The sequence below is a fragment of the Tyto alba genome, unplaced genomic scaffold (assembly GCF_018691265.1).
Source record: "Tyto alba isolate M040663 unplaced genomic scaffold, T.alba_DEE_v4.0 Super-Scaffold_40, whole genome shotgun sequence".
Classification (NCBI taxonomy): domain Eukaryota; kingdom Metazoa; phylum Chordata; class Aves; order Strigiformes; family Tytonidae; genus Tyto; species Tyto alba.
This window is the reverse complement of record NW_024881316.1, coordinates 11,449,463-11,476,514: the sequence shown is the minus strand read 5'-3', so window position 1 is coordinate 11,476,514 and position 27,052 is coordinate 11,449,463. Positions and strand designations below refer to the sequence as shown.

At 37.5% G+C, this 27,052-nt stretch overlaps 1 protein-coding gene across 2 annotated transcripts in view; it reads left to right on the top strand.

The window, feature by feature from the left end:
• The window catches only part of ZNF292 (zinc finger protein 292), a 53,972-nt gene that overhangs the window by 16,492 nt on the left and 10,428 nt on the right, over positions 1-27,052 (top strand). The window contains exons 2-7 of one of the 2 annotated variants that reach the window (XM_042802954.1): positions 11,132-11,286; positions 11,837-11,915; positions 13,274-13,409; positions 22,495-22,697; positions 25,494-25,630; positions 26,827-26,968. In XM_042802954.1, the coding sequence (XP_042658888.1) occupies positions 11,132-11,286; positions 11,837-11,915; positions 13,274-13,409; positions 22,495-22,697; positions 25,494-25,630; positions 26,827-26,968 (852 nt within the window). Of the gene's footprint in view, positions 1-11,131; positions 11,287-11,836; positions 11,916-13,273; positions 13,410-18,919; positions 18,953-22,494; positions 22,698-25,493; positions 25,631-26,826; positions 26,969-27,052 lie in introns of those variants that run through there. The other variant, XM_042802955.1, reaches the window with a different exon arrangement.

Here is a 27,052-nt window from a genome sequence, read left to right as displayed (position 1 = left end):
TGTAGATATTTCACCAGTGAATCTATCAGTATTAAAAAGCAACAATGTATTAATTTTTTAAAGAAATGTGTTTGTCTCAAATATCTCAAGGCATCTGTATAAACCTGTACATTCATGAGTTTGTTTTTGAACCTTCTATATCTGATGGCCTAGCTGCCAAAATTATACCGAGATCTCAAAATATTTTGATGCCCCAAGCATCAGGATGCTTGCTCACCTTTAGTGTGAACGCGTCTAGAACTATGCTTGTGCAAAGTTGCCTTGCATGCTTCTGTCTTGGAGTGCTGCACATCTGAGATGCCTTGCTATTTCTCCTTTAAGCTACTGGCCCAGAATGCAAGAGCTTTCAATGAGCATATTTACTGTGTAAGTGTAACTGGTGGAAACTTTATAAGTTTGAGCATTGAGTTGTGTCTATGTGCATGTTCCAGTACTCATGAAGAATACCTCTTGAAAAACCATGAATGCTGAAAGAACTTTACTGGTTTAACAAATATTTCACGGTGCTCGTAATGATAGCAGTTTCAGTTGTTGTACTATTTTCTTCTGAGTGATAGTTAAACGTAATAAGTTGCAACTCATGACTACCATATGTAAAAGGTCAACAGTGTGAGGCATGTGCGTGAAAAACACTTTTTCAGGGAGAAGCAGAGAGGTTTTAGTTGTGGAAGTGAAAACTGATTTAAGATTACAGACCCCTGGAGTTAATATTAGGGGGAGGAGGGGTATGTCTTTCATCTTGCTAATTGAGCTATTTCTGTAACTGAAGAGTAGAGAGCTTTGTTGGAGAAAGAATACAGTGGAGAGAAACGATCTAGGTTTACTAGTCAGACTTTTAATCCTTATGTTCAGTTAGTGATTATCTGCAAGGTATGGCGATGAACGAAAAAGGCAACAAAATTACAGATTCATGTGGGGGAAAAAATATTTTTTAGAAGAGATACAGTGAATCTCACTTCAGTAAAATTGCTTTTGAAGTGTCAAAAGCAGAAATATGGCAGTTGAGGAATGAGGAAGTGCATAGGGTACTGGATATTGGGATACAGTGCCCAACATTTCCATTTTAATTTCAGTTGAAGTTTTGGTAAGAGTCTTATAGCTTACTTTCAGGACTACATTTCAATTTTATAATATAAAAGAGAGGATTGTGCTGGTAATACAAAATCGGAGGCATCATCTATTTTATTTTCTTCACAGGTCAGTATGGCTGCATTGTCACTGTCCTGCACAATCAGCAGCAGTCAGTTAGCATAGGAAGATTCTCAATAGGCAGGATAAGCATTTTCATACCCTTACGGCTGCAGTGTCTGGCTTTGCCTAATTCACCTGGCTCATCATTGCATGCTTTAGTAACTTGGACATCAACAAGCAGAAGGTATCTTAGCTTATTAGTGTGCATTACATTTTTATAATACAGTTGTGTATATTTGAAAAGTAGTTCTTCCTCATCTGAAGTATTACACAAGAAATTTGGGGGAGCTGAAATAATTGCAAGCATATAATAACATGGAACTTTTAAAGATCAGGATATTAAAGTTACCACTCTTTTTGCGCTGTTCATTAGCTGACCACAGGCAATATACTTCATGATCTGAAGAAAATAAATACATATAGCCTTGTATTTCCCCAGTTTGCATGGAAAAAGAAAACCACACAGATGATGAGTAGCACTTGAGCAGTGCTTACATGGAGGAAACAGTACACGGTAGTACAGATTCTAGTCCCTTTCACTTCTGTTGTATATTTTTAAAAAGCAGTATCTGGCAATGGATCCGAGTTTATAGCAAGATCTAATGTAGAAGACAGCTGTCTCCAAAGGACGTCTATTTAAATCATACCAATTTGCATATCTGACTCTCTTTGTCTTATAGTCAGATAACAGTATCACCACACCACAATAAGGTGATTTACTCCTTCAGATAAAAAAAAAAAAAAAAAAAAAAAAAAAAAAAAACAAAAAAACCCCATGTCTTTCAGGATATTGAATGACCATTTACTTATTTCTGTGTGATGTTTGTATTTCTGACATTCCAAGCTAAATTAAGAGAATTGTCTGCTTTTCTTAGCATCTGAAAAGTTGCATAGGATTTTGACAAGAAACATCTTTTCATGTACTTTTTAGAAAAGGAAAAATAAAGATTTTGACAGTTAATGTTTTTGAACTAACTCTTTGGGAAGGATAATTATTTGAGTTTTTTTTCCATAGCAGTATAGTAAACTCAAAGTATTAAACAGACAAACTTTAATTATTCAAATACAGAATGAAATCATGGATATATCTCTTTCTGTGCTTTTTAATTTCTCTTCCCTAGGTTATGATCTTCTAGGCAGGAAAAAATACCATAGATCTGTTTAATGTATTGTCTCACCAAATTGAGAATAATGAAAATTTATCAGAACTGTTTGAATGTAACAGTATTCATACAAGATTTATTTTTCAATTTTCAAGTCAAGCAGGTACAGACTGTACAAAACCAGAGAAAGGGCCTGTCAAGTTCCAGGAGAGTAACTCTAGGGCTCATATCTAGTCTTGTTGGTTTGCAAATGATGTTCGAGTTGCTCCGGATAAGGTGCAGTTTCTGCAAGACAGCAAGCAACTGACGCTTGTCTTCAGCTGAGCTGGTTGGTAACGTACTAAGGTTGCAGAAGAATAGTGAATTATAAAATTAACTCAGAAGACTCTTAAGAAAGCAGAGAGAAGAATTTTAGCTGTATGACTGCTGAAATTCTTGGCAGTTTTAGTTACTAGCCATATTCGGTTCATAAATCATGAATTGAATGTATATGAAACATCTGTGGCCAGTTTGTGAGTTTCGTAGTGTTTTAGAGGAAATTCTGATTGCTCATGTCAAAATGGGTTAAACAAAGTGGATTGGAGTTGCATATTTTACAAGTATTGGCATATGAGAGATAAAATTAGGGAACACAGAAGCAGTGCATGTCCTGCAAGAGAGGTATCACAGAATTCACTGCTTGTATTAGTGTTGTTCAAAGAAGAAATTGGATAAATTTGCTCAGGTTGTCTTCCTGAATTCATGCAGTAGTTTAAGAGTCTTAAGACTGCATTTTCCTGAAAAAAATTTTCAACTTTCTTTGCTTGATGCTGACACAAGCATTTGACTCTATACACTGAACATACTTGGGGAGCTGATAGGAATTCAAACATGTTTCTTGCTGATGAAGGATTAGTTCTGGTCATGTTTTTTTTCAAGGTCCTAATAGCCCTTACTCCACAAATGTTAGTTAAAACGTTATAAAGAACAAACATTAGGAGAAGGGCTGTGCAGAGTACAAGTGAAACTACTAGTAAGCACAAAATCACAGCTTTTTAAAACTGTCAGTAATGCTGAAAAAAGGAAAGAAAACTATGGGAGTTTGATTTAGACTTTTTTTTTATTGATGAGGGTGTAATTCAGTAGTTTGGGCTAGTACAACTCACAGAAGTGGTATAAGCCATTTTCCTTATTGGAAGCACTGGATAAAATCCTTTTAACTTTACTTTCAGTCCTTGTTCTTTAAAGCTTATTAAAACTTGCATTGCAGTAGAAACTGAAAAAGATGTTTCTTCTCAGTTTGTGTAAATCTGTGCAAAGCTGTTCTTCCCACCTGGAGTTGAATGTGGAACAATAAAATAATTAAGATGTTGCCATATGCTTAAATTGGAGGAGACAGAAAGACAGGGCAGTGAGTTGGAGCCATGACTTAACCCTGTGTATCTTGGTCTGTTGTGGGAGCTGGCAGTGGTTTTGTTTTGTTTTGTTTTTGCAGAGTGTTGGAAACTGTAAGCAGTAAAAACTGTGATGTTTGCCTATGCAAGAAACTAGAATTACTGGTTTAAATGATCTATATACTGTGCTCCTTCCAGCTACTTCTTAGGTTTTCTGTTTTGAAATCACGATGACACCTCATAACAAGAGAGGGGCGATGAAGTCATTGAATTCACAGTACAGTCTCAAGGATCTTGATCAGAACTAGTGTTTTGTGGGGAAAGGCAAGTTCTATGCCATTTAAAGAGTTGAATATGAAACTGACAATCTTTGTTGCCATTCAGTTCTTGGCATTTTCCACTAACAAGCCTCATGTAAATTGGCTTTCTACCCAGGGGTGGAATCTTAACGGACCTTGACTGCACAGTCACGGTTGCAGCATGCTGCCTGGCGTCATTGTGCATAAGCCTTCAGTTTGCAGATAGTCTCCCATTCAAAATATTTCTTGTTCTGAATGATCCCTTACGATCTCCGTACAGACCAATTATGGCTACGCATTATTCCTGACATAGCTTATTAAACCACATTACTATGGTAGAGCTAATCTACCATGCTGCAGTCCATACTCTGGGGTTGTTGACATTCTAAGGCATTTACCAGAGTTCAATAAGCAACATCAGCTTCTCTTCTCATGATCTTGTCTTTAGGATGTCTTTGTTCTGGATCAAGTAATGATATATACCTTCTTCAGTCCCTTTAATCCTAAGCATCCAACTCTAAACCAGTCCAGAATAGTCAGTGGAACCTGATTTGACTGAAGTGTAGTGTCAGGCTCATTAGGGCATACAGCATATCTCTGCATCTTCCTTTATATGATGATACCAAACTCAGGATTGCCACTTCATTTTCGTTTGCTCATGATCCATCTAATGATGAAAGCTGTGAATGGCTCTGGTGATTAGAGCATACCTGCCTTCTTCACAGGGGAGAATCTTAAGCCAAGATAAGTTCTTAAATCATGTGCATAGTTGATACAGACTTGCTTCACTCATTTTCTCGTGTTACCCTTTTTCTTGACTGTAGCCTTCACTTTCTTTTGAAATTGCTGTTGATGCTAGCAGAATTGTAGCCATTCTTTACCAGCTGTGAATAAAGCTTGCCCTGTTTTCTTGAATCCAGCTCTTTGACATGGTTCCTGTGAAAGCGGCTGCTCTTTTGGATCAGTCAGATATTGGCAGGTACTGGAGGAGTGAGTAGTGGGGTTGTGCCAACCGAAGGGGAACCCTGCCTTTGTGGGAACAAGCTCCATGTGAACATGAAGTAGCAGAGTGATCTCACGGAGAAGTGCTGTCGCTCCTGAAGCTGGCTGCTCACACGGAGCTTGGTCATCACTTAGCTACCTCTGCCGGCATGGAAGTTGACTTCGTGGAGGGAGTTCTTGCAGCCACTCTCTGTGTTCAGCTCCCAAAGGCTCATCTCCAGGTAACTTGATTGTATCAAGCTTGCTGCTTGGACTCTTCTTCTCTGTGGATGCGCTTGAGGGAAGTCACTGAAATTAGAGGTTTTGCTAGTTACTGGAGTGGTTTGAGAGGTGCAGCTTACCTGTGTGACTACTGTCTGTCACTTGCCCTGTCTCTTAGTCCCTTGTGCTTGGCAGGGGATGGAAATAGCAGTCTCAGGCATGTTTGAACATATTTAAGTAAGCTTGACCTTATCCAGAGAGCTACAGGGATAAGAATCTGATCTTAAGAGCTGAAGAAACGTGTAGATGTGGACTGTACATGCAAAACTCCGGTTAATAGTAAATAATGCCACCTTTTACTATGAAACATATTTTAACACAGCTCTGGCATTGTAGGTCTAGTTTTCGCAAAGAAGGTTGATCAGTATAACTTTTGAAAGTAGAAAAGCATCCTGTGGTGGGTGCATTGCTACAGCAATGCAGGGGTTCTGATAAAGATTGAAAAGGATAAAATGTATTGACTGAATACTACCCATAGCTAAATATTTTCCACATTTTAAATCACAGATGTAATACTTACTGATTTTTATTGTACAAATCAAGATTATTCCATTTTTTTGGAGCATTCTTGACTGTGTAAGCTGCTCCTGAAATAAAAAGCCTGTTTCAGTCTCATAGAGGAACACAACTTTGCTGCTGTGCTCTGAATACAGTACTTGGCTTGATTAACAAGCGTGTCCTGACTAGGGAGATAAATAACTTAATGAGGCCCAGGGCTGGGGGTAAAATTCTTTCTTTTTATGGTTGTAAGCAGAGCACAACAATGATTCATTAAGCAAAGCAGAATGAAGTTGATTTTCTTTGCACAGTGGCAGTGCTATATAGTCTAGGGACATCCAGACAAGGAAATCTGTCATGCTGACAAATACTTTTGAAGGGCGTGGTAGGCATAAGTGCTTAATATAGTTCATATAATGACTTGGAAGTGGCTGATCTATATATACAACATAAAAATAGCACTATTTAATGTTGAAATAAATTAGTGCCACTATGTTATAGTGCAAACTTCTCAGCTTGCTTTATACAGTGTGTTTGCAGTGTGTTTGCCACTTTTAAAGGACAGTATTGGTCATAACAGCTCACCAACATACAGAATATTTTTTGATAGGTGGTGGATTCTGAGAATTTGCCAAAGTGTTGATTATATCTACTTTTGCTTTGGTTAGCTACTCCTAAACCTCATATTTTCAAGATAAAATTTTATTTGCTTCAATTTATCCTTATTAATGTGGATGTGGATTGGAGTAGTGTTGGTTGTGCTTTCATAGGTTCTGCAAGTGCTTTTATAGTTCTTCCCAATCCAGTGTTTTGGTATTAATGACTGCATGGTATTTCTGTAAAGTTCCTATTTATGAAGGAGAATTGTAGCTGGGTTCCATCATAATGGGCCTCTGGTCTTCAGTATCTTCCTTTGTGCAGTTCAGATGGTGATACTGCCTAGCTGGAGGTTTTTTAGCATGCTGACTACCTGTAAGGTCTCTCTTCCCTGCCCCATGAAACTTGAGGTCTTCTGATCTCGTTGTTACATGTCTCCGTGGTCACTTGTCATAGCTTGCTTTACGAATCAGTGTCTCTCTGCTGAGGCTGCTGGCTTCTTCTTTAGATTCTAGATGTTGCTGTCTGCAACAACAGATGAGAATCCTCTTGATAATTCTTCAGTCACACTTCTCAGATGACCAGTTGCTCAGTTACATCTCTCTACTTCAGCCTCCTTCCTCACCCCTTTCTTCTTCCATCTTCTGCTCACTTTGAGCTCAAACTTAACACTTTGAGGCTTTCAGGATATGTTGTCTTGGCTTGGTAGCTACCTTCAAAATATCCTTCACTTGCCAAAGCTTGCATTAATCTTGTTGCTTGCTGCGGTCTGCTGAAGAGGACACTAGTAAAGGTAGGTGGGCTACATTAAAAATCTTATTTACATCAGGTCCTTGGCCTAGTGTTTCTAGTATTAAGCAGGATTCATGACTTCATATATCAACTTCCAAAATATAAACTTATCTTACTGGCAGAAGCTATTTGGCAGATTTTTGATGGCCAGGCCTGTCTAGCAAGTTTGGACAATCAGCTGGATAAAACTGACTGGTAGTTTATGTAACCTGTTACTGCCTTGGTCTGATAAGTTAGCTACCACTTGCTTTGTTTTTTGTTGTTTTGTTTTGTTTTGTTTTGTTTTTTTTTTGTGGTTATTTTTTTAAAATATTTAGTCTAAAAGGAGAAATACGTTGTTTCAGTTTAATCAAAAAAGGAAAGTAATTCATGATGATGACGTCAGCTTTAACTATTAATCTCTGATTGTGAAGCTGACTCCCTGTATGAGCTAGGTAGCACTCCAAGCTAATGCAAAGAATTTTCCCAGCATATTTAAGAATCCATATGAACCATAAGCTATGCTGAATGTTTTATTACCATGTTTGTCCCTCTTTTATTCAATGTCATCAGCAAGTTGTTTTCACATTTCTCCTTTATAGGGAGAATTATTTCTTTTAAGCAAGCGTAAATTAGTTAAGCTGTAATAATCATTTAACAAAAAGCAGTTGTGTGTTGTTTTCTCCAGTGCAAAAATAGGTCATATCTGAGCACTTAAAAGGAAAAGTTTATTCCATAAGGAAAAAGGATTATACAAGTATGGTTTCTATTTTAAATTTTCTATAGTACTATACTCTGAAAGGTGCTGCATTGATTGCTCTGTTGTATTCATAACAAGAAACAGCATCAAGTTAAGGCCAAAGGATTTCTTCTGCAGGTCTTGTGGCATTCATGTAAACCAGAAGTTTGTCCTGTTCACTCTTTTAATGTGAATACTTCTGTCAGCTGGATGAGGGGAAGTCATTGCCTGTTCTGTCCAAAACATTGCTTCAGGACTCGGAGAGTGAAGGATGTAAAGTATACTTTCATAGGCTGCTTTTTCTTTAGCTTTGCTGTTTTACCACTAGCATCCTAAACATGTCATGTATGACAAATCAGTAACTGAAATCACAGTAAATCTGGTTATGTGTGTATTTGTACAGAGGGAGACATTTTACTGGAGTTACTTTCAAGATTCTTTGAAGCTGACTTCTTTGTTCTGATCTGATTATTCCAGTGCAATGATCAAAATTGCCAAATTGATACCAAAATAGATGTTTGCTAGCATTGTTAACTTGTTTATCTAGTCCTCCTTTGTTGCTTCTTTCATGCTTCTGCGCTGTTTTACTCTTCCTTGATTTCTCTGCCGTGATCTGTGGTGCTTTTTTTGCTGCTGTTAGGAGAGCATCATACTGGGTGTTATAGTAAAATGGACAATATTCCAGTCAGGTTCAAAGTTCCAATAGGGAGCACTAGATGCTGCAGAAGCATCTTCTGCTGCAGCAGTGTCTGCTGCTGCAGCAGAAAAGTAGAATATGTAACTTCTTTTGAGGTGATTGTGTATTAATACTTAATTTAAGCCTGAAATATGTTTTAATGCAACAGTTTGTCAAAACCTGCATATTTTTTACCTGTTATGTTCCTGACTGGGATATCTTTGGTCTGTGTTTTGTCTGTGCTGTAACCTGGTGGTAGTATGGTGAACAGTTTTCTGATTTAGTTCAATTGACATTTTTTACTGGGAGTGTTTATTTTAGACACTGCCAAATACGAGAATTTAAAATATGTTCTTAATAGTACCACTAGGTAACTCAGGAGAGATATCTTACATAGATATCTGTAACGCTGAATTTAACTTATGCTAAACTTAGTAGAGTTGAAGACAGGAATAAAGCTATGGGGATTTTTTTGTTTTCTCTTTTAATGTGACTGACTTGCCTTTCCTGAAGAATTAATGTTTGGTTTTCTTACTTTCCAATACATAAAGCCAGAGACAACTTGCTTAAAGTCAGATTTTATTGTTTGAGTTGCATTATATCCAAGATATAGCAAGTTCATTAAGATTGTTACATTTGCATATAAAAAATTAAACAAAATTTTAGTATTTGCATGTTAAAATGAGTTGAGAACCACTTTGTTCTGGTTTTTGTTCAGTTATGTGGGGGATTCTGTAGCAGAAGAGCTTTATTGTCCTGAGGACTCTGATTTTCCTTACCAGAACAAACCTTGTCAGAATTGAACCGATATTGTCAAAGTTGTTTTAATTACAGCTGACCTTAATAAAAAGAGGAACCGTGACTTTTTCTAAATGGCCTTGACAGTATGAGCTATGTAAAATGCTTTCACACTGACACACCTGATTTCCTTCTGTGATGAAACTGCTGGTTCTGCGGATGTTTTTCTGCCTGACATCATCAAGGCCTTGGACTTGGTCTCCTGTAGTATCCTTATAAACAAGTTCACTTATCCTGGCAATGTGGTAAGGTGGCTGAGCTGTGGGCTCAAAGACTTGTGCTTAGTAGTACACACTCCAGATGGCACCTGGCTACTTGTGGCATCCTATCAAGGCTTGACACTGGAGCAAATACCCTCTGCTTTATTAGTTGGCTGAGGGGACAGAGTGTATCCTCAGCACGTTTGCAGATGGTACCAAATTGTTGGGAGCAATCCCTACACGGGAGGTCAGGGAGACTTTGGAGAGGACCCTCAACGCCCCGTGGGAGCAGGCAGCCCCGCAGATCAGCTGAGGCGGGCGCCGAGCCCTGCGTGTGGGAGGGAGTCACCCCATGCCCCGCAGAGGCCGGTGGCCGGCGAGCAGCTCTGCGAACGCCAAGCCAGCCGTCCTCCTGAGCGGCCACAGCGTGCCCGTGCGGCACAGCGCCAGCTACACCCTCGGCCGTGCTCGCAAGAGCGCGGCCAGCAGGTTGAGGGAGATTAATCCCTTTATTGAGAGCATGCGGGACTGCATCTAGGTACTGGTGAGGGAAAATCCCAATAAGTGGTAGTCAGACTCGGAATCAGGTTGCCCACAGAGGCTGTAGGGTCTTTGTCCTTCAGGATGGTCACAGCTCCACTGGACATTGCTACAAACATCTTATTCTAATGGCCCTGCTTTGAACAAGGTGTTAACCAAAATTGCTATCTGTTACTCTAAGCTTTCTGCCTGTTATACCCCCCAAGAAGTAAACAGCAAAACTGATCTTCTTAATATGACAGACTGCAATCTGCCATAGCGCAGAAATTAGTTTGCAATCCATTAAGATGCCCCAGGCTGGAGGACAGAGATCCACAAGGGACATGGTTTAGATGCTGACAGAAGAACCTTGCTAGCTACTCTACCTTAATGTGTATCTGAGTCCAAGCTCCCTGTCCCTGACTGAAATGAACAGAAGCCTATTGTACTTCGGGTGGTGGTGGTTATTCCATCACTCTCATGAGTTTTATTTCTAAACCATTGTTTGTAGGTATTCCATGTGGCAAAGTAGGGAAACAGCTTTTTGACTAATGAGTTTCAGGTATATATATGCTGTCTTTAAAATGAGTAGTTCTTATTTCTTACAGGACCATGTAAAAAGTGATACCCGAACATATCTGTATCAACAAGGTGGCAAAAGGGGAAAAGTAAAACTGTTCCTGAAAGTAGACAAGTTAAAATAAAGGCTAACACTTTCAAAGTTATTTGATTTAGATGCTAAACTATAGAGTTGAATGTCTACAAACTGAGTTTTCAGTCCCTCAATTATGAATTTCTGAAAAAAAGGTTACGTATGTGTGTTCCCAGATGTGCTCTTCAGGCTTTTGTATTTGGAAAAAATGTAAATGAATTTTATGGTGATACCGTAGGGGGGAAGTGTCAGTCATAATGTTTTCATGTGATAAGGGAATGATTTTTGCGTGGAGTTCAAGTTCCAGCTGTTAATGAAACAAATTTTAAGGAAAAAAAGTCATGTTTTGAGAACATGTGATTCATAGTAAGAAGGGTAGTGTACTAGTGAGGAGTATAAAACTAAAAACTTACATTTGTTCCTTAATTTGGAGGTTGTTTTTTCTTAAACAGACTTTGCTGGAATATGCAGAAAAGTGGAAAACATCGGAAGACCCTCTGCCCCTGTTAGAGGTGTATACAGTGGCTATCCGAAGTTATGTTAAAGCACGACCTTATCTTACCTCTGAGTGTGAAAATGTAGCCTTTGTGCTTGAACGTTTAGCACTGTGAGTATGTTTTTCAGTTACTAAAAACAACCAGTATGGCATTAACTTTTCACTGCCTAGATGCTTTCCCAATCCAGACAGTCTATAGAAATTCTAAATAGGTTGGGAAGCACCTTCCTTTCTCACAGTGAATGCTGTATGTGAGAGAGAATATCTTTGGTTGTTGAAAATGGAGCAATCTTGAGAAATACTCCTGATTTAGGACAAGCCAACATCCCTGGCTTGAAACATTTTGCTACTATTAATGTGCATGCTATCCGAAAGTGCCACAGTTTACACAGGCTGTTACAGGATTGGACTTCAGTGACAAATTCTTCTTTTTACTTTTGTTTTTTTAAATGTTATTATTAGTGGGTTTTAGAGCGTTTGATTTTACAGCTTCTGCAAGAGTGTCCGTGACCACCTTTTCTTTATATGTTCAAACAAATCAGACTTTTATGGCTTTGGCATTTCAAACAAATAACTGTTTGAATACTAGAATTAAGAATTGTTGATTATACATTTTAAAAGCCAGAAGTTCCATCAAATAATATTCCTATTTGCCTTCCAGAAGCTGTATTGAACTTCTACTGTGTCTGCCTCTCGATTTACCTGAAAATAAATGGGAAGAATTTCAGGCTTTTGTACAGGTGAGTTTGATTCATGAAATGAAGACCTAATAGCTTTTAAGAATGGCTTAGAAACTTGGGGATACTGAGTATGTATCATGTCTGTGGACTGGTTTCATGGTGGCTGATAAAGATCAAGCCCTCCAGCTGGAAATTCTGTGTACTCCACAGCAATTTCTGTCAGCCATACCACTCATCTGTCATAGTTCATATAGCAGCTTTGGATAAAAAAATGTTTAGATACTTGAAAGCAAGCTCATGTTTTGAAAGATATTTGTCTATTAACACTGTTAGAAATGAAATAATATCATATAAGTCATTCTTTACTATTTATGGTTGTAGTTGTACTTAGAAGATTTATTATGAGTGAAAGATCTATTGATACTGCAGGATTGTTAGATCCTCCCACAGGGCACTAGCAGGTTAAGAATTGGAGCTCTGCTTTAAAGGAGGGTGTTGAAACAAGTTCTGCTCCTCAGTATTTATCAGAAATATGTAGTTGGGTGTTCCTGCCTACAGTTTTGTCAGCAAAAAAAAAGGTGGAAGTTGGGGAGGAAGAAGGAATACAGTTACTTAAAGATTTTTAGCCTAAATAATGTAGGAAGATGCAGGGCTGGTTTTTAGAGTCAATTTTAACTAGCAACTGCCTGATGTAAATAAGTTCTGAAGAGGTGTGTTTTGCGATGGGAGGTCACACAGCCTTCAGAGCCAGTGGGAAAGTGAGGAGATAGAGATGAGCCCTTCTTTTTCTTTGTAGGACCAGTGTAAGTTGCATATTGCTATGCAAGCCACAGAATTTTTAAGGTATTTAATTTGCCCCAAGCATCCCTCTGTTTCCAGAATCTATCCTTGTATCTAAATGTGGTAGGAACTATTGTAATTGATTTTAAGACTCCACCCTGACTTCATCATTTGCATAGAACCACGCAGTAAGGTCTTACAGCTTAAGTCTTTTGCCTTTACAAAGTAGCTTTTTTTCAGTGTCTCCAGTGCATAAAAATTGAGCTGCTGAAGAGCCTGAAATAAATAAGAGTTTAGGCAGCTGGTTCCAGACCAATATGTGGACCAGAGAATTTGCTCATCTATTTTTGAAAGGGAGGCCTATTTCAAAATCTACTTTCAGAAATTTAAGAAGTAGCCCTGTTAATAAATCTCAAGGCAAGTTTGGGGCAGTCAATCTTTCTGGTTTCTCTGCCTAAATCTTAGACAACAGAGGCAGAAGTGAAACCTATATAGGCTGAATGTTAAGATTGTTTTGTTATATATTTAACTCTTTTTCTGGTAAAGGTTTTTTTTGACAGAAGATATAAAAGAGTAGAAAAGACACATATTCTTAGTTTTTCTTAACAATACTTTGTTTTGTAAAATATATCCTTCAGGTGGCCCATAAAAACTTGATGGAAAATGGCAGCCGGGAGCTGCATATTTTAACTACACTTACTCAAGAGAAAGGGGTGTGGAAGAACCCAGTGTTGTGTGGTATTCTTTCCCAGGAACAGTTGGATCCAGATAAAGGTACAATTTAAAATGCTGATTGGGATAAAATATGCCTCGTTTTTATATTATGTTGAAATATTATTATGATATATGGAAGTATTTTGTTGAATATAGTTTATGTGATAATTTATAAACTATACAAATAAATATACTTGTAAAGTTGTCTGAATTATTAAGACAGTATGTACAGATATACAAATAATTTAATGTTGGGATTTTGTGTAAAATGTAATCCTAGATGGAGGTCTTGCTATTTTCTTTGTAAGCCATGTGAAGGGAGGTAAGTTCGGTGCTGGTAAACAAAAATCGATGTAAAACAAAAAATATATTTTTTTAATGAATATGGCATTTACTCAGTTATGAAATGCAAAGAGAGCCATTACATAAGATTAATTTAGACCAGAGTTCTGAGAATGGCTAACAGTGGTTGCGTAAGGAAGAGTATATGATCAGCAAAGGCACACGATGATATTTTCCTGATGTATTATTTCCATTGTTAAGGATTTGCAGTTCAGAAGTAGTATCCTTGTGTTAGTAAGTCTTAGCTGATTTTTTTTTTTATTCTTTGCCAAATTGGTTTTAGAATCTGCATGAACCATCACTACTAGGTGTCTGCGGTAGTTACACAGTTCTCCCGTCAAGTAAAGTAGTTCCTCTTACTCTGCCTCCTTTTAGCCTGATGCCTGCTTATTTTGTGTGATACTCTCTATTTATTAAAAAGCAAACTATTCTCACATCTTTAAATGAATGCATCTTTTCAGTAAGACATTATTTGTTGGACTGGTGTCATGTTGCATCTTTTTTGTAGTGTCTTTATTCCAAACTGTCTTCTAGCTTTACTGTCCCATTCCTCATATGGGGGAGCAAAGGTTTATTCAGCAGTCAGCATGTAGCCTCGCTGATTTTCCACTTCATTCTGCATTCCTTTTGTAATATTTCCTAATGTTAGATGTGCTCCTTGACTGAGCATTGAACAGATGTTTTCTTAAAAATGCCTGGTTTAGTCCTGATTTCTTTCATAAGGAGTAGTACCTATTACAATGTTAGATTTTTCCCCTAACACACAGACTGTTTTTCTGTATGTGTGGTTAGGATTGCATTTTTGCCCCTTGATAATCACTTCGGGATTTTTATCAACATTTTAATTTTGTCTGTTATGCCACATTTGTGGAGGGCTGTCCTCTTCAGTCTTTTACAGTTGGCATGTTTTTACTACCCTGCTTTTATCAGCATGTTTTGTCACCTTGTTCTCTATCCCCCTTTTCCAAATATTTATAAAAATGCAGGACAGCAGTGATCCTACTACAGATCCTCAGGGAACCCACTGAGAGTTTGTTTTCTTTTTCCTTTTAACTGATGATTTATCCATATGAGGATCTTCTTTTTACTAACAAGTTAGGTTGGTATCTTTAAGGGTTTTGAGGGACTTCTTTTAATGCCTTTAGAAAATTAATTTGATCTCCCATATTCATGTTATCATAACTCTGTTAGATAAGTCCAGCAAACGTATAATTTTTTTTTTTTTTTGTCAAAAGGCGTGCTTACTCTTCCACAAGATTTGCATTTTGCTACTTCTTTTAATAATTTATTATTCTTCTATACAGATTTTGGATTGGTATGCAGTTCTCAGAGTCCCCCAGAGTACCCTTTTACTAGCTTCATATCAACCACCTTCTAGTCCTCTTAACTGTAAGGTACTTCTGAAAGAAAGGTTTAATTAATATTTTACTTGCCTTGTATTTGAGGTATATTAAGAACTCCCTCATGATTCTGGTTTTGATGTCTATTCATCTTATCGGTGTTTTCCTGCAAAGTTTTTTAGAGACATTTCAGGATTCCTTTTGCTCCTGAATGTTATTTGCTCAAGGATGCTTCTGCCTTGGACTTGACTGACTGACTCCTGTTTATAGTTATTACTTATGTCAGTAGCAAGATTGTCATACTATGTATCCATATTTTTGTTACTCAGTTGACAAGCTGTTCTCTAGTTACTGTCATCCTCTGTAATACTGCATTGTTTTATGTCATTTTCTTGTTAATTTGAAGGATATTTTAGCAATTTGAAGGATAGTTCAGTAATACCGAAAGTCCGTTGCCGAGAGAGCTGCCTTTGTTGTCTGTAATCCAGCACTCCCACTAGGTACTACTTGCTCACTTTCAGTGGACAACTGTCTTCAACTTTAATTCCAGTATAACAATATCTGTAATATTCGTAAACTTCGCTTACAGGATTTTGGTTTTGATCTTAATGTTGCCTTTAGCATTTGCTATTTCAGAAGTTCCTGAATATTTACGTAGTCAGCTTGTTACACTGGAATATTATCATTTGGCAGATTTGATCAGCTTGGTCTTTGAATAATGGTTAGTGTAAACGCATCTGTTGGAGATGAAACTAGTTGAGACTGGAGATATTTTTCCTAATATCCTCTTAAGCTTTTGTTGCCTCTGTTTCAGTTGTTTCTTCATGTCTGTTTTATTTCAGTCTTGGTAGTCTCAATTATGACCTATTCAGAATAATTATAACCTATTCAGAATCTTTAGCATAGCTGAATATCTGCCGAATTCTAGGTCAATGATTATCTCTTCTTGAAAGCCTCTGTCTTTGACTCCTGAAGGTCTGTTTGCCTCTTTGCATCTCCTGTAGGAAGCATAACTAAGTGTCTGTTTCATCTCAGAGGCAGATTCTTTTGAATTCCTCTGTTTTCAAATTGGACAAACTCAGGACATACTATGAGAGACAAGTTAATTTTCTCTGACCACACAGCACAGCTGGTTTGTTCTGATTACAGCCAAGCAAATGCAGACTTGTCTGAACTGGACTATTCTCTTGTTGTCCTAGTTTTGGGAATGGATTGTTGCATGGGTTCCACCTAAATATGATCAGGAAGCACTCATTTCCTAAGATGTTAGGGAGACAGTTCTCCGAGTGCCATGTCATTAAATAATTGCCTTACTCCTGACTGCCTTGGGCACAACTCAGTTTTCTGATGAATGTGTGTCTGTAAGGATTCATTGCGCTAAGGAGCTCAAAAAAAGTACAGGATGAACACCCAGCTGTTTGAAACACTGATGAGAACGGCATGCTTGTTACTAATTTCTTTGCTGAGGAATATAACTACAAGATGTTCATACAGTACTACAATACAAAATAGTAAGATCTGTCTTGAACTGTATTGTAGAAACTACATGCATACAGTAGACACAGATTTGTGTTTGTGTGCACATATAAAATCTTTTCACACTGGAAATATTCTCCAGCCACTTGATTTGTCACGTGCTTGGGTGACAAACATTGACATTGTCCTGGAATTTTAGCCCATCTCCGACCACAAATGTTGGAAAGCCTGTCTTAAATTGCCAGATTCTGTGCAGTAGATGTCACCAAATAAAAGAATTTCCTCTTGGGAGCTATTGTAACGCTGATACCCGACTTGAGTTGTTTCTGAAGAAAATTTATCTCTCTGCCCTCTGCAAGTGGAACATCAGCATTGTCATTTGGGTCTGTGCTTGTTTCCACAATGCTAATCTCTTTTGTATGGAGGACTGTCCTGGAAAGAGGAATTTGGATTCCTGATGAACTGAGGAATATATTATTTCTTATTCTTGACTGGTGACTCCAAAGAGAATTTATTTGCAGAAACTGAATTGTCAGCAGGGTTTTTGGATGTAATTTGTGGACAGCTGGAGTTGATAATGCTGCTCGTGGCTGCTATCTGAGAGAAACTCCTTTTGAGTTTCCTGAATCTGTTTGGTATTGTGTCATGAATCAATCTACATTCATTTGAAGAATACCCAGGAAATCTTCCACTCGCTTGGAGCAGTTCAGAGCCATAAAGAGACATCCTTCTCCCAGTTCCTCGTATCTTGTTGTTTCTTGCTTCCGTCCCTTGCCCATGTCATTACTCAACAGGACCCACAACAATTATGTGACTAGGCCTGCAACTTCCTGAATCAGGTTGTGGTTCCTCTACAGTATTATCTCTCAAAAGTGCGCTCAGGATCTGTACACTACTTGTTTGTTCATGTGAATTTTCTTCTTTTTTCACCTCAACCTATCTCCTGTGCTTTTAAAGAATGTCTGTCAAATTTTGTCTATGTAGCATAGTGGACATCTTAGACTTGAGAGATCACCCAAAGTTACATGATCCCATTGGATCACAAGGATAGCAAAGTACCAATCTTCTCAAATAATCTTTCAGAGATCCCTTATGAACACATTGGTAACATTCTTTGCTGTGGAGCACCACTCAACCAGTTTCTATTGACCTCAGACAGTGGAAACAGCTAGTATCAGTACAAAAGCAGAAGCAAATCTGGAAAGATATCCTAGACATGTGAAAATAAAATATCTTATCCACATCATTAAATTCAAGATGGCAGTATTAGCTGTGATCACTGACTAGTCTAAAAGTAAATGGTTCACCTGCTTTAGTGCTCATCAGCTGTTTTCATATTGCTATCAGACATTGCACTGCATTTGCACGTTGACTGGACCTGCTACAACTTCAGGTTTCAGCTGCATGACTGCCTTTTTTCTTGAGATCACACATGATGAACTAGAAGCGCTTATATTTGCAAAGAAGAATTTTCAGAATTTCCATGTTCCTCTGCTTCATTAATTGGTTAGGGAAGGAAACCTTAGTAAAACACTCTTAATTTTTCACATGATTGTGGGTCTTTTGTCTTAGTAGCCTCCTCCTGAACTACCAGCTATCTTAATTTGAGATCAGGACTGATTTTTATCATGCATTGAAGCTGATCTGAATTTATGACAACCAGAATTTATATTTCTTGAAGTTGTGTTGCTGATCTGTTTGGCCTTTGTGTACCAAAGACTTAAAGTTGAAGTATGTCTAAGTGTTTTGGGTTATGTGATAGCCTATACAATGTTAAAACACTACTACTGCACTTCTGTCTTCAATTTCTGTCAGTGTGGCTTGTGCTCTTCAGCATGAACCTGCTTTTCCATCCTCAAGGTTCTCATTTTCTTGCAGTGATGGTGAAATCCTTCAAAGCTGTCATTGGTATCTCCTCAGCTGGTACTGAGGATGAGTGGAGGAACTGTCTAGAGGAAAAGGATCTGAGATAATGCTACAAAAAGACAGGCTGCTGCTGCTTTTTTGTATCCAATTCTGATTATCTTTAGAGATTTAAACCTGGATGTCAAGAATCAAGTTCCTGAATTTTTCATAAGTTTAAATGTAGTAGGCAGACTTCTGAAGTATGTCCCACTGAAAAGACGTTCGAGGATACAATCATCACTATTCAGAGATTATCAAGGTGGATAACAGGCAGGTTAGTATTTAAACAGTCAGCATGGAACTATTTTCAGTAACCAGAACATCCGTCGTCAGAAGTCGAATGGTACTATCAGCCTCACTTTAAAAAAAAAAAAAAAAATAGTGTTTGCACTCTGGGTATATTCAAAGCAGCCACCTGGAACTTCTTTTACCCTTTCACCAGACAATATGCCATCGTAGAAGCATCCAGGATTGGTGCTGCATTCAGCAGAATTGTGCTGAGATGTTGTTTGCATGAAGGATTCTGAGACCCAGCTCCAGGTAAATATGAAAGCATTGAGTACAGTTCAGAGTCACCCACAGTGTGAACGCACATGTGGACTAACACTTGAAGATGACTAAAGAGGTTACTGGCTAGTAACTGAAGTTCTTTGAGATGGATAGTCCACATGTACATTCACCTCCTGCCTCCATCCTCCTTGGCCAGAGCGAGGTTGAGAAGACAAAAAGGCCTGTGGTAGATTAATCTATACCTGCCCAAGAATTGGCAGAGGGTAGAGTTAGTAGGATTGTGAGTGCTTTCAGTAAGGCAAAAATTCTTTGCTTTGTACTCTTCAAGTCCTCCAGTCAGCCAAAACGTGACATACATGTGGACTGTCCACCGTAGAGAACTTATTACTACAGAACTGTGCTCGCGGCTTATTCATGCTCTTGTGTGCTACTAATCTATGGATTATATTTTCTCTTTAATTCATGTATGGTATAAGTATTACCTTTAATAAAAGTTCATAGTAGTTCTTGTGGACTTGACATGGAATCACTTGGTAGTATGACCTGAGACTCCACCTATGGAATTCAAGGGAATAATGGGGAAACTGTGTCAGAAAGGTTAGATCCCAGTATCTCCAAGTTTATTTGCCAGAGTTAATAGATTGTAGTACCATCTGTCAGGTGTCATCTGCTTGTCCTTTCTTCTCTCATGTTAGTTCTGTAATTTTATATGAATTCTGCACATGCCTTGCACAAAGATAAATTTGTGAATTTTAATGAGTGGTGGAGCATAGCACAAAACCAACATTTAATAATTCTTCCAAGAATCATGCTATTGATAAACTATATCATTCTCATTAAGGTTTTGTGCTTATAGAGGTTAACTATCTTGTGCTGAAAAAGCACTTGTGCCTCGAAGCATTTTTATGAAGTTATATTTGTTATGGTAAACTAACAATTTGTTTACAATAACTTCTGAAATAGACATTGCACAATAAAATATGTTTATAAAATGTTAAAAAAAACCCCAAATCTTATCCTTAAGACTCTTACCCGCCATAAACTTTCTCCTGCAACCTCAGCACTGTTTCTTGTCTCAAAATGTTGTACATTTGAGAGTTATGAAATAAATATGATTAAAACTTGTTTTCAGTGAGCTTTCAAATGTTAACTGTAATGATTATGATCACTTGGATTAGAATAAAGACTTAAGAGCTAATATGTAGCTTTAACCCTGAGGTCTTCCTGTGTCTTGTTGAGAAGGTAACAGAAAATGTTCTGATGCTTATGCAAGGTATGCTGGCTGAAGCAGTAAACACTAAAGGAAGGGGATTACTGAGGACTAGTAGATGGAACAAAGTCTCTAAAATATTAAATGCAGTAATTATAATAATAAATCACAGTGAAATGTCTTGGGTTACCAGTATAGCTTAAAGTCTAAGGTCTTCCTGTATCTTGTTACAGAAATAAGGTAAAATGTTCCAGTGTTATTCCAGACAGACTAGCTGGGAGTAAGCACTGTGGGTGGAAGGATTACTGGTACCTGGTAGGAGGAAGAGCAAGGCTAAAACTATTGAATGTAATTAATCACTGGGTCATTTGTGGGTTGACAAGAGTATGAACGTTTTATATAAGGCATTGGTAATAACATTCAAGGAACATTTATTCTGCTGCTTAAAAGGCAAATGTCCTATAATAAACACAAAAATGGTTACCAATTGTCTGTTAGTGCACTCTAGTTTTCCTTTGTTCCTACATGAATAAAATCTGGTCATCTCATCATCAACATGGAGAGAGGAAGAAAGAGCTTGCATTTGACTGCATATTCTTACACATCAGTGAGCGATTGCTGATTATTTGTAATAATAATTGAATCATATTTTTATGATTATGATTATTTGTAATCATAATTGAAATTAGTTAATAAAATCTGAAAATGCGTGAAAGATAATGATGGGGTCTAACGGGCCTGATTTCTGCAAAAGGCAGTATTTTCTGCCCTAAATTTCTGTGCACTAAAATGACAAAAAACAGTTGACCTAATTTCAATTGCAAGATGGGCTTTTAGTAATATCCTGTGTAAGTAGCTAGAAGGGGAAATCATGAGAAAAAGTGAAAGACAGTCATGAATCAAAAACTAACTAGGATGGGAGGAAGCAAAGAATAAAATGAGATGTTCTTTTTTCTTTCAGTAAACCCCCTGTTCAGTATACTAACAATCCACATATTAGAGAGGTAATTAATTTTGCAGATCCTGAAATTAATAATTTCATTAAGACTGAACAGGACTTTCAAAATCAAGAAAATATAAATGAGGTAAATGGGCAACATGATTCAAGTGAAATTCAAGGCAAGTGAATTAAGAGGAATATAACAAATGTCTCTACCAATATGTGTCAGAAAGTGAACACTTCAGATGCCCAGAAGGATTCAGGAAGGGATGATGAAACTACTAAAATCTGGAAAAGACCAAGGTTTTACCCTAACTTCGAAATAATATGACGGATCTGCTGTTTTTCAGGAAAGAATGGAAACAAAAAACAGTAGAAAATTCTGGCATTTTAAAAGATGAGGGAATGCGTCATGAAATTAAGATGTGGGTAGTTGAAAACCAAAAAGATTTTTCATTCAGTATATAACCAGCTTGTGGAAACAGTTGTCTTCGGGGGGGGTGGTGGTGTTGATGTCAAAAGGATTAAACAAAATCAATCGTCTCTGTGTCTACCTCATTTTAATAACTAACTTTAAATAATTTGGTAGTACTATTAAACCCTTGTGCTTCAAAGCTGAAGTAATTTTGAAGATCTGGATGAGACCTCAGATGTATACGTGAGAGTAGGAACATTACCATGTGCTGCCCTTTTTTGAAGGATTCTTACACCTTCCACTGAAACACCTAGAGTTGGATTTTTAGTGTAGACACTGGAGTTTTAACTCTGATAACAGCACATCTACCAAGAATAGTTCACTAAAATACAGCCATTCCTGTGTCTTTGAGTTTTAAATTATGCACAGTCAAGTGTGTACAAGACTAGCCTCCTTTTTGTAGGAAACTTATTTGGCTGAAAAACTTTTAAAGGAGTTTGACTGCATTGTATGGATGTGTAATACAAAATATTCAACACCGATACAAAGAGCTTCAGATGCTTCTACACTTATCACATTTATACCTCTGTAGCAAGGTCTTTAAAAGGCAACTGTTGGCAAAGGCATAGCACAGACACATAAAGAAGGATGTGAGGGAAGTGATTTTGTGTTATTTGTCTTACTGTAGAACTATAATTAAATGGTATCTAAATATTTGAATATTTATATGCTTTCTAAATCTGTTTTGTGTGCAGCTATTTTGCCAAGAAATTAGAATGTATTAAAACTTGCAAACAGATACAAGTTCTCCAGTGGCAGGGAATCCTTATAATAAACAAGCAGAGTTCTCAGAAATGCTTTTTCCTGTCTGTGCTTCATACCTTTTGTGTCTTTTTTGATTTGTATAAATTTTAGGGATTAACCATGAATGAGTAAATGCCATCTGTTAACTCTGTAACCTGCTGTGAAACGTGTATGTAATGTTTTGACTTGTTTTTTCTTTGAAGTGAATGAATTTTTAGTGTTTGAAGGCCCTGTCCTGCTGGATATGCGTATTAAGCACCTAATGAAAACGAAGCAATTAACACAAGCTACTGCCCTGGCAAAACTGTGCTCTGACCATCCAGAAATCAGTGCAAAAGGCAATTTCAAGCAAACCTACCTGGTCTGTCTTTGTTCAGGATCACCAAATGAAAAGCTAATGGAAGAAGTAAGTAAAAAACGAAGAGCTTTTTTTAGACTTATTTCTTTAATGATAACAAAGTCGCTAATCATAGGCTGTTTTTCTGTAGAAGAGATTTTTCTTTTAAAATATGATTAAAATATTTTTGGTATTTTGTTTTTTTCTTTTAAGTCACTTTTAAACTGACTAGGAATGACTCTATTAAAACACTTGTGGGAATGTAGTATTAGATCACTAGTAGGCATTTTCTGGCTCTGCCACAACATTATGTTTGATTTTGCTTGAAGTATTTAAAAACTGCCTCAGATCCTGTTAGTAAGGTAAAAATAATGGTTTTCCCCCTCTTACTATTTTAACTATAGCTTTTTGTGTAGAACCTAGTACATAGAATAAGGCCCTTTAAATGCTACTTTCAGTTCAGAGAATAAATAGACCATTTTTTTAAACACAAATGCCCCAGTGAAATTGAAGGGGAAATCAGATATTTGATCTGGTTTGAAATATAAAATCCTTCTTTTTTTAAATGCAAAAGTCAAAGAAGAGATGACAGCTTTGGTCTTCTACATTCTTTCAGGTGACAACTTCATTTCTTACTCCGCCTCAAAGTTTTATGAGCTTTTTTCCTTCTTAAAGGAAAGCAATCTGCAGCTGTCAGTTTTCTTGACTGTTTTCATCTCTCTGCTGTCTTTTTGTCTGTCATCCTTTTGTGTTCATAATAAGTATTAAGCATGTTGAAATTGATCTTAAAGGGATGAAAACCATGCAGTGATTAGAGTTGGAGAAGTTTCCTAACGTCGATACAGATGAAATTCTAAGATGACAGCTTCTCACTGGGCATCTTCTTCTGATGCTCAGTAGGATTGGATCGATCTTACCCTCCGAGCTCTGGCTGCTGTAGGCCCTGCCAGAACGGGCTCAGGAGGAGCTGTGACAGGGCTCTGCAATCTCACGTGGGTTTGATGAAGACTCAATGGAACTTGGAATTTGCGACCCTGCAAACGTGTTTCCCTCCTTACTCCGCCCCACCACACTCCCCAATCAGAATGGGCTCAGCCAGTGAATGAACCCTGAATCCCGTGGACAAAAGGAGCGGGGTAGCCTTCTTTCTTAGGGTGCCATAACAGAGGGAGAAGTTCAAACCAGATTATCACAGAGAACCTAATTCAGATACTGCCAAACCTTGGATTGCTTGAGTTGCTTAGCTTTGCAGCTTCAGCTGCAGCCCTGTTGGCAGTATTACTAACCATTCTGGAAAGCTCATATGTTACCAAGAGAAGGCAGATATACTAATGACATGTCAAGATGGACTTCTGAACTGAGAAGGATATCCATTTCATAGTGTGAGAACAGTAAGAAAATGGGGAAAAAAAGGTAAGCTGTAAAGAATGACAGCTCACTTGAGCAGTATGGAAATTTTGATATCCATTCAGAATACACAGAAAAGTAGAATTTGAGCTCATTTTCAGCTTGGATTAGTTTAATAGTTTGCTTCAGTAATGTGAAGAATTCAAATCTGCAGTATGTGAAATGCTAGACTTACAGACTTGGTGGCTGGACCTGTACAGACCTTTGCTGGAAGCTGGGTCCCATGGGGACTCTGAGAGCCTGGAAAAACATTTCAGAAAAAAATTCCCTTTATTGTAAGTTCAGTTTCCTATGTTCTTCCATAAGCTTTTAGCTGATGGTCCTTGTCTGAGATGGGGCACTGAGCAAAGCAGACCTTCAGTCTAAATTGGTATTACAGTTATGTTAATCGATCCTCTCTGAGAAGATGACTTTGAGGTTACTAAACCTCTAATGATGTTCAGTGAAGGGTTATTAGTATATTTACAGTGTCAATTTAGAGGAAAAAATGTGTTGCTGTACTCTTCAAAATTGCGGGTTGATTGCTGGATACCATGGTGCCCAACCAAGCTGTGCTGCCACCTTACCCAAAGTACCAGACTAGCTGGGTGTTGCAGTGGGCGCTTCTTGTTTCTTGCTTTGGGTGGTCTTGCGACTTCGAGAGACAGACTCCCAACAGTGCTATTGCAATGGTCAAGTTATTCTTCAACTGCCAATGTCACATAATAAATACCGGCATGTCCTGGCAGATGCACTAATTGATATAATCAAACTAGTGTGCTGAGAATCAAACTAAACCGTAGTTGTTACAAGTGTACTGATAAAACTGTCTAGTACTACTGGGCAACGCTGTTTTTTTCCTTTGTGTTGCTACAAAACTAAGTGCTTCCATCGTTGCTTGAACAACTAAGTTACGTTGCAGAAACTGTAATTTTATTCTAGAAAAGCATCCAGTTGACCTGCTTCTTACTGTACAGTTTCCCTTTTTATCTTTGAGTTTATAAAATACTGGAACATTCATGTTAAACTTTGAATTCATTAATTGCCCAGCTGTTGTATTAAAGCAGTAATAAAGTCAGTGACTAGTAAATTGGGTTAGAATTTTAGCTAATAATATTTTTGTATTAGGCTGCAATTTAAAGTTATAAATCTGCATATTACAGTTGTCATGTGTATGTAATAGATACGAATAATTAATGTTGTACTTTAAAATTTTTAGGTGACTGGGACCATAGATGCAAATAAGTCTTCTGTCTGAGAAACAAGTCTATGTTCATTTAATGAGAGTTTTTCTGGTGGTATAATCAGTTTTGACACTCTATCTAGAAACGCACTGATGTGCTTTCAAGCTTATCTCTATCTGGTAGAGTTAAATAGTCACTAAAATCTAAATGATTGTCTTTTTGCAAAGGATCAGATGACTATATGTCTGAAAATGAAACCACTTTCTTAGTCTTGGTCTTGTTTTCTCCCTTCTAGATTGCCGAAGTAGATTGCAAAGATGCTCTAGAAATGATCTGTAACCTAGAATCTGATGGAGATGAAAAAAGCGCTCTCATTTTATGTGCAGCATTTTTATCTCGCCAGCTGCAGCAAGGAGAAATGTACTGTGCCTGGTGAGTTTAAATATTGTTTTCTGTCTAGTGGAACAAAGATTAGTTTTGGGAACATAGAGCTGATAGATAAGTCATAAATTAACTATCTTTAGCTGATAAAATCTGTGAGCTAAACAGGAAGGAGATAAGGCTCTTGGAAAACTAAAAAGGAAAAGGAAAAAAGTAGTATTTGACAAGATTAGCTTCCGTTATGGGAATTTAAAGGCTGCATGTATGATGAGACATTTACAAATACCAGTAGCTGGTTAGTAATTTTTCTTTACAATAGTGTTACACTGTAGAAATAAGGAATTTAGTATCTGGAGACAGCTAGTCAGCATTATGTCAATGTTTAATATGTGAGTACTGTTCCCATCTGTCCTTATTTCATAACACAGTATTTCTTTCTCTAACAAACTTCTAGAAAAGAAGGAGATCTTTACTACTATAACTAAAATAATAAGTATCTTCATCTAGCTTATTGTTTAGGGCTTGCCTTCATTAATGTGGGAACAAATAACTGGTCCTTGTTGGCAGATATTTGTGCTGCTAGGATCTGAATTTCTAACTAACAGTTTGGTTGTACTTTCAAACCTGTATGATTCCTGAAGGATTTGCTTTGATCGTGCACCTCCTTTTTAAGTGAAGCAGCAGGAGAACATCTGCTAATGCAGGATTTTGTTTTAACAGATTCTGATAAATTTTGGGGGGTTACACCATTCCACAACATACTAAATACTTTGCACCTAAGGAGGAATGAACTAGTGAGTTAATGTAGATACAGTAATACTGTTTGGCTTTGGGGGCTTAAGAAAAATGTATCTGCCACAGAGAAAAGCCATCCTCCTATAGCTGCTAGTAATTACTAAGAATTCAGAAGTGTAATATTCCAGTCTGTGGAGTGAAGAGTAAACTACTTAGCAAGATGTTTTTCAAGACCACATCACGAGTCTGTAAATTAGGTAGCATAAATTGTGGTAATACTGGTTTTATTCTCATCTGTCCTTCTGGAATTGAGTCATTGTAATAATTTAGAAAATTAGATACTAATAATGTGGGTGCATTAATAAAAGCTTTTCTCTGTAAGATAAGGTGTGAATAAAATCACATTTTTTAATTTCCCAAGGACAAAATAGAAACTGTTCTCAACCTTGCATTTCTTGTGATCAGATTAGTGGTTGCATTGCTGGCCCTGAAATATTGTTCTCTTGTTCTAGGGAACTGACTCTTTTCTGGAGTAAACTGCAGCAGAGGGTAGAGCCTTCTATTCAAGTGTATCTAGAGAGATGTCGACAACTTTCTGTGTTAACTAAGACTGTTTATCACATTTTCTTCCTGATTAAAGTAATTAATTCAGAGGTAAGGATACACCTGAAAGAATATTTTTGGCACTTTTAATGTAACTGTAATCAGGAAAATTTATGAAAGCTGCTTAGACATCCT